The sequence below is a fragment of the Gnatocerus cornutus genome, chromosome 10 (assembly GCF_029298725.1).
Source record: "Gnatocerus cornutus isolate USDA-ARS CGAHR chromosome 10, icGnaCorn1.1, whole genome shotgun sequence".
Lineage (NCBI taxonomy): Eukaryota > Metazoa > Arthropoda > Insecta > Coleoptera > Tenebrionidae > Gnatocerus > Gnatocerus cornutus.
The window spans coordinates 4,510,575-4,525,810 of record NC_142242.1 but is presented as its reverse complement, the minus strand read 5'-3'; the positions used below and the strand labels follow the sequence as shown (position 1 = coordinate 4,525,810).

The 15,236-nt window shown below is 33.0% G+C and overlaps 1 protein-coding gene across 4 annotated transcripts in view; it reads left to right on the top strand.

The window, feature by feature from the left end:
* Nucleotides 1-15,236, top strand: part of LOC148167289 (lachesin-like) — a 58,403-nt gene that overhangs the window by 25,956 nt on the left and 17,211 nt on the right. For 2 of the 4 annotated variants that reach the window (XM_088047428.1, XM_088047430.1), the window contains exon 3: nt 9,532-9,671. In XM_088047428.1, the coding sequence (XP_087903554.1) occupies nt 9,532-9,671 (140 nt within the window). The remainder of the gene's footprint in view (nt 1-9,531; nt 9,672-15,236) is intronic. The other 2 variants (XM_088047431.1, XM_088047432.1) reach the window with 2 other exon arrangements.

Sequence of the window (15,236 nt, the reverse complement as noted above, 5' to 3'; positions counted from 1 at the left end):
CTGAAGTAATTATTCGCAACGACTGAACGTATTAGCTGACCAGACGATTGCGGTTATTAAAAGCAGACTCTTTTTGAATCAACACTAAAGTAAATAGTGAAATTCTTTTGATTAAAAATCGGTATCTTGGAGATTAATGTGATATTAGTTTTAATTAAAAGAGGACTTCTGTTTAAAATGGTATCAAGATTTTAGATGTAGTGAAATGATCAACGAAAGGTAGTTAATAAAATGGAACGAGAATAAATTGCCAAGAGATAGAATCCCGCTAGCCCTTTAAGACATTTTGTATTGATTGTATGGTTCGTTCTGAAAATTTAACAGCTACCTCTAACAATATTGGTTTGTTAGTTTGGTGACCTGTGCTGGCTTTTCTGAAGAGGTTAACTTAAAGTGGGTAAACAAAACTTGACGAACCAATTGGCTAATAATATTTGACGTACTTGACTGCTGCGCTTCTGATAGTTTTTCCAATTAATCGCAACCAAATTAGCTCATTTTCTTCAAATCTGCTCGTGGTAACGAACGGTTTGCCAACAATTCAACAATTTCGTTCTCACAAGACACTAACTTGCGAGTAATAGAATTATTGCAATGGTTTTCAACCAATGACGCTACACAATATTGTTCCATTTGAGCAACTAAGCAAATATTAATTTATCCTGAAAAATGCTACGCTTTCAAATTTTTAATCTGTTGATTTTCATTATTAAAATTAAACAGGACTTATTTTCATTTGATTTCATTCTAATTAAAACTAGTGTTTTATTTAACTAGGTAATTAATATTAAAAAAGTGTATCTAAAAATGCAGCAGAAACGAAACAGAAAGGAATATTTGGACTTGTAGCAAGGCAAATGCTGAAATGTTGAATTATAACGAGAATTCGTTAGTTGTACAATAAAATAAAAGTTCTTTGCAGACTGGAATTGTATTAAAAAAATGAAAGAAATAATTAAACGTGCGAAATGATCTGGAGCCTAGAGCAAAACCTAATAATGGATCAATACTCGTGTTAAAATTATTTGAAATTTGGTGCAATCGCCGGCTTATTATTGTTTACATATATGTAGTTTATAGATTAGGTGTTGCTGTTGTGGTTTAGTAATTGGAGCTCCTGATAGATTGACCTGCTTTGCCTCTATTTAATACACAAACTAAATTTATTTTAGCTTTTTTTATGTGCTGGGTTTCAATATCACATTGGATTACAAAGCATTATGGCAATACACAATACCAATGTACTCTACTAAATGGATTTATATAAATATTTATTTACAAACCGAGAAATGTTTCATAGCTCGAGGCGATAACAAACGTTATGGGGTATTTGCAAAAGTAAAAAGGAACACACATTTTGACAAGAAATGTAAATCGAAAGTTGTAGAGGAGAATTTTCATATTGCTTTAATCTTTTTTTGTGTACGAGAGAAGATTAATAAATTGTTATCCAACCACATTTTTCACGACCGGGCAATGTCGGCATTATAGAATATATCAAACTTGATGTGAGAAAATGGAGGGCGATTTCTTGGTGGGGTTTACAAAACCTAAAGGCGAAATGCGTTTTCTCGGCGCATCTAGCATTCTAGGAATTTTAATGGTAACTTTGTTGATATTTGCAAGGGAAAAGTGTATCAGTCTGCAGTTGTGATTGCTTCAATTTTGGTAGAGACGCCTCTCCGCTTTAGCGTATTCTCTGCTTGGGTATAATATCCGAGTTATTAAGTAAATATGATCACATTCTTGCCGGAGTTAATTTTAAAGTTTGATCAACTACTTGGGCGTGAAATTCCAGTACACTGAAAGTTGTCGAGTGGACTGTAGAGACAATGGTTAGCCATTTAAAACGAAGTAGGAAGTGTGGCAAGACATGCAGCAGGGAGTAAAGGATTAAAATATTTGGATTGTGCGGGTTGGAGGGCGAGAGCTAGTAATTGTCCTGGAAAGGGACCGAGCGAACGTTGCGGGAGTGAGACAAAGCGAGCTTTTGAATGGAAGTTAGTTTTTTGTGACATATATTGGGCTGGATGAAAATTGGATTTTAATTGTTTAAATGCGTTTTAATGCTATCGAAAAATTTATTTGCAGTTTGATGGACGTCGTTTTTCGTCGTGATGCGAGAGCGGAGGTGAAACTGGCGATATGACCCGTTCACGCACAATACGTGCATGGACGTAAATATACATATTTATCGCATCCATTGCAGGATATACACATAGATTTGAACTGGTTCCGATGCGCTACATTGCTGAACATTTGTCAAGTCGAACGGTCGGTCAAATGCGGGTTGTCCGAGTCGATACGTCATCATGGCAATCACACCCCGAGCGCCAATCATTCCCACGGTTCGAAATTGAAAAAGCGCGAGTCACGTCGGCAATAAAGCGAAGCGCTGGGCCATGCGTCGCGTGCGTTTATCACGTTAAGGCTTCACATTGCCTTGAATCATATCCTTACACTCAACCGGCCCGGATACTCCGTACACACCCTATTCTTTAAATTTTTACCCTTTTTCGCAGCCCCGGCACGTCTCCCTATTTCCACAAAAAATAGACTACCACTATCAAAACACGATGTACATCACTGCCACCCAAACCTCTGTTATTGCTTCTAAATTACTTAATCGAACTCGGGTGGTACTTGAACGCCCGCCGCCAATAACCGACACCATAGATACAGGGTGGGCCAACGAAAACGAAACAGGCGTTTTAGAGCATTTACCTGTAGATTTTCAAAAAACGCGCAGGTCAATTATGGTTGGGAGGGGGACATACAACACACGTAATTAAATTTTTTTACAGTCAACTTCTTTTGAGGGGTGAAATTAATCCCTTTAATTTTTAAAGATAGTAAGTAAAGCGATAGGACATGGCACTTTTTTGGAAAGGCCCATTGAAGAGCTTTACAGTGGTGCATGCATAACAAAACATTAAAATAAGACTAAAATACGTAAATTTCATTAAAAAAAATGATAAAAAACTTTTGGTTGACCTCATCTAAGGGGTGTAAATTACCCAAAAATTGAAAAATACAAGAATAATAACTAGGATAAAACAGAATGAATCAACTGTTTTTTATACAAAAACCATGTTTCTTACGGTTTCAGTGAATAGTATGGATTTGCATTTCGAAGTAGTAGCTGATTTACGTATTTCGTTGATTTTCCTTTTTTTTTTTTTAAAGAAAGCTATAGGACATTGCATTTTTTTTAAAAGCTTTACGGTAATACATGCATTTATTTGATTTCAACTCGCAATTAGAAAAAACTAGTTTGAAAAAATTGGGAAAGTGTTTCCCTCCAACAGTCATACAATCATACAAATTTTTTTTGTAATCCTCCTGTACATTTTAAAGTATTTCAGGAGTTAGTCTTCGTTATTGCTGTATTAATAGTTTCTAATTACACAGTCGAACAATTTTATAAAAATTTCTTGTTACAAGCATTCTGAAAATGGTTTCTAAAAGGTAATTTATTGCTGAAAAACTATCTAAAAAGTCATTATGCCTACGTCGTCAAAAAAAAAGTTTTTTATTGTCTTCCGACGAACAAATTATAAAAAAATATAGTATATTCTATTTTTTACACATAAAAACGCCAAAAGGCACTTAAACAAATGTTCCACAGATTTATTTTAATAAATGGTTAACTACCTCTTGAATAATGCGTGTATTTCGAGCTCAAATTCACATTGTTGATTTTGAAGGAGTTCCGCGCGACGTAGGAGCGCGGCAGCTGCCTTTCTTAAACGGCAATGTGAATTTTTGCGCTCTTATTAATGCACAATAGTTTTTTTTTATATTGCTATACAAATGTGTTGAAAATATCTGTTGTCATTCAAGATTCAATTCAAATTGTGTTTAAAATTTGTTGTAACTTGAAAAAACAGCATTTTTTCCTAAAATTTTAAACACAATTTGTATAAGATTAAAAATAAATATAGATATTTTTATCCCTGTTATGTTGAAAAGCGCAAAAATTCAAAAAATCTTTAATAATTACACTTCTTAGGCGTCGCGATGTTAATCAAAAATAGTGATGAAAAGCAAAGATTGTGGAGCTTCATATGCAAAATTACAAAATTTTATCTTTGAAGCTAGAGACGATTTTGGGGGTGACGATAAGTATTCGATGGAAGACAATATTTTTTTTTTTGACGACGTGGACATATTATCTTTTTGAGGTGTTTTTTAGCACAAAATTACCTATCCTACCATGTTTACAATGTATATGTAACAAAAAGACTGTTCTACTGTGTTATTTTTTATAGGGGCTTGAAACAAAAAAAAATTGAATACCACCGCAAAACTCTTCAATATGCCATGTTCTATATCTATCTTTAAAAATTAATGGAACTAATTTCACCCCTCAGAGGGGGTTAAATGTAAAAAAGTGCCCCTTTCAACTAAAATTGACCAGTTTCAGTTTTTTTTTAAACCGAAGGGTAAGTGCCTCAAAACGCCTCGGTTTCATTTTCGTTGGCCCACCCTGTATAAAGCGACTTAAAACATACCACATAAAACGCATCTAGACACAACTTGTACAAGTAACTACTAAGTATATTCTCAACAATAATAAGCAAGTTATGATCTATATTTTCATTAAAGCGAAAATTGGAACTATTTTTGTAAGTTTTGAATTTATTACCACGGCACTGCCGCGGTGCGCTCTATTGTCTTGTATTTTTTTTAGACTCTTAAAGAAGTCGCTTAAATAAGTTAAATTCTCTACAAAATTACATTTCTGTGCAACAACACTATATCGAGTCAACTTAATTTAAACGCCACGCAAAACAAACGATTTTAAATGTGGGCGGAAATGTTTCATAGTTGTGAAGTATAGCCGAAGTGCATTAACTAAGAAATAAGGGTAATATAAATATTGTTCGGAACAACACGGTGCCAAACAACAGACGCGGCCGACAAAGAAGACGGGATGAAAGTGACAGGAGGCAAGCTTAACGTCAAACCAAACAAAATTAAACAAAACTTTTCCTCTTAGGCAACGTGCTGGTAAGACTCCGGCTCTAGTCGTGCCGGAAAACTTTTCGTGTTTAAGTTTTTCTTCCGCTTGCCCGAGTCTAAGGCCCGCTTCCCCAAAACAGCGACAAATTATAATATTGATGCGGCTCTACCTGAGTGCAACGCTGCACGTCACGAAACTAAGCTCTTCAAGTATGAACTGGTATTTACGTTAGTATGTAAGCTTTTAGGTTGCGTGACGATCTACTAAGGCAGACACGCGTAAACAAAGCACATGCTTTCTCCCACCTGATCATCTGGAAGGGGGCTGTACCTGTCAAGGTGGGGAGCCAGGAACTTTTCTACTTTATCACGCCGCAAACAATACTCTCCAAGTTTTGAAAATCTCCAATTATATCCGCACATTTCATCCCAATAAATAAACAATCCCGCAATAGCTCGCTGTAAAAACGGCTTAACGCCTAGGCCCTCTTCTCACGTAATTGGGTTACGTCTAAAGCCTGGATTGGTAGTCCACTTCGTTCTTACAATAACATGCCATTTTTCTATTACAGAAAATATAAGTAAACATTTGATGGCGTGTGCATCCCGTTAGTAATGCAAACAGTCACACTCTTCTAGATTGTTTATTTTGCGAAGAAAGAAATAGCACCTTCCAAACCGAATTTTTTATCGACCAGCTAAGCAAAGAACTTCTCATCTAATCTTCATAAATTATACTGCACAATATCACCATCCAGCTTTTTATTTTTCTTTTAAATAGCGATACACAAAATCAATTTTCCAGATTTAAATTCCTTCTCGAGGAGATCATCTAAACGAGATAAATTCAAGCATCAGGACCAATGCTCTACAAACATTATTGATTTAAATGCTTGTACGAGACTACTCTCAATCTCATTATTCTCAATTTTTAAAAGATACCACCACTTTTGGTCTCGTTTATGAAATTTTTCCGGCGCATCCACCATTTTTTGTTGGTACATCATTGATTCTGTTAGAAAACGCCGTTAAAAATAAAATGTCTGAATTAATTTTTGTTAATTTAGATAAATTAGTCGTCTCAATTAGATCGTTAATTGGATTCGTTTTAAAAGTCTGATTTAAGAGGCCTGCTACACATAATTAAGTAGCATCCAAAATAATTTATGCGTCTCAGGTACAGCTATTAACTTGAAAACAAATTTATGAGTGCTTAGATTTAAAATTAGCACCGGACAATCGAGGAATTGCAAGGTTTTTTATATCCGTACCGTAATTAAGGCAGAAGTTGTTTTATTATTTTGGTATAGATTTTTTCAACTTTATTTAGATGTGTCACCGGGTGAAAGTGTTGAGATCATTGCCTCGTCAAATATTTAGCCAGTATCGGATTTCATTTAAAAATTTTATGCAGATATCAATCGCCGGTCAGAAGTAGTTAAACGGGAGAATTTGAATAGAATTAAACGATTGAAAAATGTAATTGTTTTCACAGCTTTTGTTTGTTTACGGTGCGGAGACTGTATTGTTTTCGTTATTTTAGCCGATAGAATTTTCATTGGTCATAAGCAAGTGTGGAGTTGTGCAATAAATTGTAATAGATTGTGGGATTTACGAGAGAGTTAAGCCATTGTACTGTCAACAATCATACAATAGTCAATTTTTCTTCTATGAAAAGTTTGTACCGGCGCATTTATTAAAAGCTCAGGGGAGTATTTTGTGAATGGTTCTCAGATGTGCTGTTCGGACTAATTCAAAATAATTGTTTTATAATAAATCCGGGACATTTTCAGTAATCTGGTTTATAGTAATTAATTTTTTATGTCGAAGTTTTTCAGTTTTAAAAAAGCATTTGACAACGCACGGCGTTAAGCTACATTCTATCAATTTACGGAATGAGAGTGCACCGTGCAGACAATAAATTATTGCAAATAAACATACATCACTTCGAATTTTAACAAATGTTTGCAACGTAAATCATTTCAGCAAATCTAAATATACTACGGAAAAGCAATCAATGATATCGATACTTTGGAAAAATACAAGTATACATAGTAATTAGGTGCGAAAGCTTCGATACTTTGACGTTTGCTTCCGTAAACGATCTTGACTTAATCCAGAGAGAAGTAAGAAATATATTGAGAAGTTTCGAGAAACTTCAGAGAAAGTTTGCGATCATTTGTTGTGTTTGCTTGTGGGAGATTGTTGTACAACAATCTGATTTCGTAAACGTGCGAGACAGAATTAAATAAAAACCATATTATGTTAGTATCGGAAATTTTCCATACACTTTCCTTCTATAATAAAGACACTAAAATTACCTCAAATTTGTTAGTCGTTCAATAACAAATATTTCTGATTGGACTGGAATCTAGGGACTCCGATGCCATTGTTAAATGTTTATGATGTCATCAACATAAATTATAGTTGTCATTAAAACACGTGCTATTTCAAATATTAACAATGAAAGGCAAGGGGATCTAGGTTAGCAATTACATTACACCTTTTGTGACGATTTTATTAATATCACTATAATTGCAGCAATCATTTTGCATTGAATTTTAGTTATTTTTTAGATTATCTCTTATTCTTAGTGTTCTGCCATTATCCTAAGGATCTAGAAATATTGGAAAATAAAATTATTAATTATAAAATTCCTTATTTTTTTTTTTTCAATTTTGATTTTGTTTAAATTGTGCAAGTAGTCGATTTTTCATTTAGCTTGGTATTCAGTAAATAAAATTAAAGTGCTCCACGGAATTAGTCTTCTTGAAAAACGACAACAAAGCAGAACGTGCGACTGCGAAAGAAAAATTTTTTATAGTCTTGCAATAAATTTATGTCTCTATAAACCGTTTAAGGGCGTATTACTATGAAATAGAAGTTTGTTTAGCAATACGTCTTAAATACGAAGCTTTACGTGCTTTTTATGCAAATGACTAAAAATAATAATTTTCGTATCAAATCTTCACGTTGTATTTGCCGAGTTGTTTTATTATGCTGCAAATTTTGCCGAGAACAGGTGTTTTCTGTGTCGTATCTCTTGAGCAAAGTGAACGTTTACTGTTGACATTGCGTCTGAATACAGCTTTAAGTATAAAAATGGTTTACAATATTAATCTGCATAAGAGGCGCATCTAGAATACGGAATATTTTGATGAAAATACAAAACATTTTTTAAATTATATTTAAACAAGTCACTTTATTGCCCCCGTAGGGTACTAAATGGAATTGCAGGGATGTGTTTGCGCCATATAAAAGGAACTTATCAAATCCAGAAATTCTCAGACGGATTTTTACTATGTGGATCATAAATGGGGTACAAATTTATGTCCAGCGAGTTTAATAAGATTTTATTTTGTACATTAAAACATGTTTTTGATGCACCCTTTCGTTCGCGTAATATTTTTATTGAATTATAAAAGTGGCCTCTGGTATTTGTGCGTTTACAAGTAATTTTAAGCAAGTGTATCACAAATGGGAATAGTGAAAGCTTCACGTTTATGTTTTGAATTAATTGTAAAGCAACAGCGTATATAAATGGCGAATTGCTGGGAGGGAAATTAATTAGAGTAATGGGGGATGGATAATGTAACCCTTCTTATTCACAAAGATTTTTGATAGGGTCGAACCAATTCGATTAATAATGTTAATAGTACTATACAAATCACTTGAAACAATAAAGAAAATATTAACTGAAATTTTACGTTTTATGATCAGCGTTTTTTTTCTATGTTTATTAATGTTACAACAGAATACTTCATCATAATCCGTGAAGTTAGTATGACAGTTACATTATTGTTGATTGTGTAAAAAAATTGTAATTCACGAAATTAATTCAGTTAAAAAGTTTGTTTTGTTTACCCACTAATTAAATTGATCCGTTTTTTCCGAGAGCTTAAATGCTGTTTTACACCTCGTTTTTTAAAGCTCTTCACAAAAACAGAATTGAAGCAATACCCAATTTTTAGATTCAACGCAACAAAATCTTAATTATATGTTTAGTACGGAGAAGAATGTGGACAAATTGCTGAAATGAAGAAATATTTAGTTTGGCGTTTAATAATGCTGCCACTTTTGCTGTCATGTTGGAATTCGAGTTAAAAAGATATTTAAAAAGCCAGTAATGCATTAGCATGGTAGTCACATGTGTTGAGCACAACATAATTTTTCTGACAATAAGATAATTTTCCTGAGTTTTAATTGCTTGCTTAATGTGTTTTGTATTAAAATTTTCCAGTGATAGCGAGGGGTGCAAGTATTATTTGAGTGAACTGTAAATGTTTGAAAAATGATTGTCATTATGACTTGTCACAAGAGAGCAATCCCGTGTGCGTACGTCCGCACATTTATTAAAATTGTTGATAAGAGACAGTTTAGTTGAACCGTTTTGGGTTGCAGTTTAACTCGGTTTTCGGTGGAATTAATTAATAATTAAAATTTAACATACAAGGAACGTTGGGGTAGTAAGAGCTTAGAGCTTCCTTATCTTGCTTAAATATTATAAGTGAATTGTTATGCATGTCATGTGTGAGGTTTATTGTAATATGTGGTGATATGTTACAGCAGGAGTTTCTGGCTTCGAGCCGGACTTTCTCTACCCGTTGGAGAATATCACGGTGGCCCAGGGACGCGATGCCACCTTCACCTGTGTGGTAAATAATCTGGGGGGATACAGGGTGAGTGGGGAACTCGCCACAGCCAGGGTGTGTATCTATACTACTATACTAATGCACCCATGTGACCGCAATTTGACTGCAGATCTGTTTAAAGCGGTCAGATTGCGGGACACACTCCATATGCACCGAGCACTGCACCCGCACGGCACCACAGCACTGAGCACCAGCACAACGATAGCACCTTGCACAGTTGCTCGATTCACCCTCGACACCACAAAACACCTTTCATTGTTTACGCTAACCTCTACTTATTCAATTGGTAAACGCAAAACAATTAAATACACCGAGCGGCACTGAGAAGAACAAAGGAGGTACTTGCTGGACTTACCTAGCAACAAAAATAAACAAATGAGTACCATTATTGATACAAGCGCAAGATCACTTTAATGTAAGTTTCTAGATAATTTAAAAAAAAATCTATATACAGGGTGGCCCACCTAAGATTTTTGAGTCCCATATCTTTGTCATTTGTGAACGGATTTGAACACAATTTGAAACGAAGATTATTGAATACGTGAGGCTTAATTTAACATAAAAATGCAATTTTAGTCAACTTTTTAACAAAGAACATTTATTGAATCAATTCTTGGTGTTGACAAAAATTATCAAAATTACAATTTAATCCCAAACGATCAGCATTGCTATCGAAACGCGGCATTTTTTGACGAAATTTGGTGTTTGGGAATAAATTGTAATTTTGATAACTTTTTAACGGTTAAATTTATTCAAAATGTTTACCATGACGTTGAGTATAACATTACATTTTTTATCTACCAAAAATTGGATGGATCCTTTGAAATTATTTAAATGTAAATGAAGACAAGTAAAATTAATCTTTTTTAGGAAATGGTGTCGTTTGAGTTGCCAAATCAATCTTTACCTTGATATCTTGAGCTCTTAAGTCTTAAGGTGGGCCACCTGTATGTATAGACTAATTAAAATTTAACAAAAGTAGAAACTGGACACTTAGTAAATTGATTTAATTATTCAATAATTGATATTTATTATTTAAACTTATATACTATGTACAATTTGTATTGCTTATGCTAGAGCATCCGTTACAATAAGAATAAGAGCCACTCACTTAAGAATTGACTTCACTGGGTTTTTGTAAATCTTGGTGATACACTTGGTGAGGTTAGATTCTATCAAGTTTTGCGGGTTCCGTGGGTAGAAATATTTCTTTGTAGAACAAAAAGTACTATTGGTTCATTTTCATAACTGTTATAAAGTTATAATCGTTTTAAAGTTACGTAATAAAGAAAAAGTTTCCTATAAACTGAAGATCGGCTTCGCAAAAATTCTAATAAAATTCTGAAGGATTGGCATGCAGATTAAAATTTACTAGAAATACTTTAAAGTGCTTTCATATAAAATCATTAAATTAAACTCGATTTTCCCTAATTAACAACTGATTAACAAATGATTACGCAGAGAATAACTTTTCCTTCTGAGTTGACGATTAGATTGCTCAAGTTTTGAAATACATATTCTATAAAATGGTAGTTAGTGCACATAAAATTCAATCATTGAACACAACATTTTGCATATTTTGTCTCTAGAGAGAAGTGTTTGAAAGTCATTACACATTTTAGATTCTGCTGATATTTTTGAACAGAAATGAACGTAATTTCAAGGAAACCGTGCTTTGGCTTTTACCATACAAATGAACAATGAGTTGCTTAATAGCCATTCTAATTATTATGACTAATAGCATTTTGTAACAGCTATTTATAGCTTCCTGTAATAAATTCACGATAAAATCCAACAGAAAGCAATATCTATTAGCGATTAAAGTGTTCGTGTTTTTTAATATTTATAAATAAATCAATTGTAACTAAATTCTTTTGTTTGTGTACATTTATATTTCCCAACGATTTAGGTTTCCACCTTTAATCTAATTAATTTTTTTTTGGTAAAGGCAGTATCACTGGGGCTTTTAATGGATGACAACAGTGAATAATGTAGTAGATTTTTGTATTAAAATATTTATATACTTGCTTTTTTAATAAACGACGGAATGTTCATTTGTGGGCAACAAAATAAATTAGAGCAGTGTAAGTACATCGAAGATAAATCGGCATGCTGTAACTGACAATAATTTAATCGTTTGCAAAAACCTAAGCACAGTCGGATTTAAATGACTCTTTACGGAAATAACAGCAATAAAAACATAATTGAATAGTTGGGAATTCGTAGTTGTGGTATTAATAATATGATTGAAGTGCTTTTAGCAGCTTTTAACGTTGTGTGTTTATTGTTGATTGGACATTGCAGAGCTTTATAGCTTTATGTTATGTAATGTGGGTTTTATTTGGTCTGTAAAATTAGAATAAAATCATGAAACATTCATGTGAAACAAATACATTTTATTTGAGCTCTGAGAAGTTAAAAGGATGCAAATATCGCGATACTTAAACTCCATTTGAAGAGTTTAATTTTGATGAGCCTGAAAAATAATAACTTCTCGCATTCTCGTCTCTGCATCAAAGCTTCTCATTTATAACAGTCGATTTTCATTTCGCGCAAAAAGAAAATAGAGACTAAGCGCACAACATGTAATGGATTTGTCCTTGCAAAAAGGACAGGTGAATCTTTGCAAGCATTCTGCAATTGCAATCCGATAGATATTTCGATCAAAGAATCGATGTATCAGAGAAATTTTATCGTGTACAAAATAAATCCCAGAAAAGCCGAGGTTAGGTAGATATGCAGAAATGCCAGTTTGCGATACTCGCAGGAATATTAAACGAACGTCCTCTTCCTGACTACAAATAATGCATTAATGATCTTTTCCAAGTTTTATCTCACATTGGTTGGTACTCGTTGTGAGCTTATCAGATTTCTAACTACTGGACTGCGTTTTTTAAATGGATCATAGTCCAGAGGAATCTTTTTATTCTGCTTGTCCATTACCATGCATTTGTGAAATGCAGCCTGACACATACTTACATTATTTCCGGAGCAAAACCGGAATATACACTATTTCGACGTAAAAGTGATAAATCTCATATACTTACGTGAAATCGCCAAAGTATTCTTTGAGAGATTTACTCGTATGATTGTCTGTCTCAAACAGATTCTTTCCATCTGGTAAAACAAAAAAAAATCCTTTAAAGACATTGAGAAAATTGTACATTCAGTATTCTATTTCAATTAACGGTACGTAATTATTCACGTATTAATGTTTATTATGATTTTTACACGATATCTAAAGGGATCTCCGGGTTAAATCATCTGTTTTCAATTCACGAAATTCATTATATTTGTAGGCAAGTCCTAAACAAAACGCGAACTTTTAGCCCTGCTTAATACCTTAATAACTTTGGAAGCTCAGGGCTACGTCGCCCAGTTTTTATGTGTAATGGCTAATTTAAATCGGTAAATACAAAGCGTCGTTTCTTTTAACTACACCGCAAAGAAAATATTAATAATTGCGCCCTATTTACATACAAAGACAAAAAAGGATAATAGAATAACTATGATTGAGGATCTAAAGGATACTCCTTCCAGGATTATTCCGTGATAAATGTAGAGATTTTTTTAAACTTGACACTTCAGTTTAAGGTCATTTTTTGACTGTGATTATTAACCTCTGTGGAAAAAAAATCCGAAATACTTGTATGTAATAGGTTAGTTAGTTTAAGACGTGGGCGGAATAGTGTGGTGTTCAGCTTCATCAAGGATTACTTTTGACACAATACGATTGGCTGAACACAGATCACAAGTTTGTTTACTGAGTTCGCCAACAGTGGGCGAATTGTAAATCATTCAAAATGTAGCCCAGATTGAGCAACGCAAATTTTTGTTGATTTACGAGATTTGCAATATTTCTGCTATATTGGTGGTACTATAATAACTGATATTGCCACAATCGGAGTTGACGATTTATGATCGAAAGAGGGAGATTTGTAACTACAATGAAACATTTTTTGAAGGTAACAACAGGTTGTGTTAAAACAATTCATAGTAACGGGGAATTAATTAGTGCGCTGATATTAATTAATCTCGTTATCGTGTTAATAATGCTTTATTGTAGGGAAATAAATTATTAGCGGATGCTAGGCTTTGTTCGGCATAATTAGTTGATTCAAAAATATTTGGTCAACTTAAATTAAAAATTGTTTCACAATTGATTTTGGTCGTTTTTGGTTGAAAAGAAAAATCAGGCAAGATAACATTTTAATCCCTTGATAAATTAAACAAACCTTCTAGTAGATTAAATTTCTAAAAAAAAAGAGTAAAAACTAAGCACCAAAAGTACAAAATCATCTTCGGCTATAAAATTAAGTGCAAACTTGGACATCCCTGACATCTGTTTCAATCTGTCGTTTTTGAGGTTTCTTATTTGAGATTATAGTCTGATTATCCTTAATTTCAACCAACACAGGCCTATTTCGGTTCTATTATGGTTTGTTATTTCGATTTTTTGGAAATTATTGCAATGCATTGACGCAGAATTGTTAAAACGTGTAGAAATTGAAACTTGTCAAAAAGTAAGTTCAGCAGGGGTGCAGAAAATCAACGCTTTTATTTGTTATTTCAAAGATATCATTACTAAATAGTTTCAAGAAAGTAATGATTTTTTAATAGCAAAATCGACTAATTCTCTTATATAGAAACGTGAATTCAGACAATTTTTGGTAAATAAATTAATATTTTTATAATTGATGTGACAGTAAACAATCTCAATTGTTAAATAATTTAATTTATTATAATAAAAATTCTTAAATTTACTTAATTGTTAAAAATGTTATAGGTGTATTATACATGTACGCTTGCATTGGTACAACTGTATTGTGAACAATCATTAAAAATGAAAAATCGCCAGCAAATTTTACCATTTTTAAAAGCTGAAAACTAAGAGTTACGACAATTTAATAAATAGACTTTAAAAGATTTAGTATTGTTACGATTTTTTTAATAAAATTCATACCAATTTTTTACGTTTTTGCTCATTGAATAAATGTGATTGCCAATTTTTAAACTAAAAGAAAAGAAAGTATTAATTAATTCGTATTGGTCAAAGTCTGATTATTTATAATTAACATTTTGGTGCTTACCAGTTTTTTTTAAAATTCAACGTGAATGTTTTTTTTTTCACATTTGTGAAGAAGGTAATTAAGAGCTCTCAATATCAAATTATGCAAAAAATCCATTACCAAAGCCTAATAAAATATTTTTTGCCGTCAGGTTAATATGGTAATGCCGGGTATAAACGAAAATATTATTATTTATTAATATTATTACTTAACTCGGTATTATGTCAAGTCTTTACATGAGAAAATAATTTGTCTGAACTCCATCTTCTTATCCCTAATTTATCGCTCCAACATTTTCAATATTATTGGGCCATGGACTAAACATTTAACTGAAGAATCCAAATTTGACAATGACAACACAGTGGTATCTAAAATGTCACAGCACAAACCGTTTAAGCAAAAATCTGTAAATTACAGAATGATTCATATGTATAAATATGAAGCAAAAGGTAGTATAAATGATGTTGATGATTTTCTTTGGAAAGTGAAAATTGCAAGACTACCGAAAGAATCTGACCCACATAACCACTTGGTGGCCTTGAGTGTCACC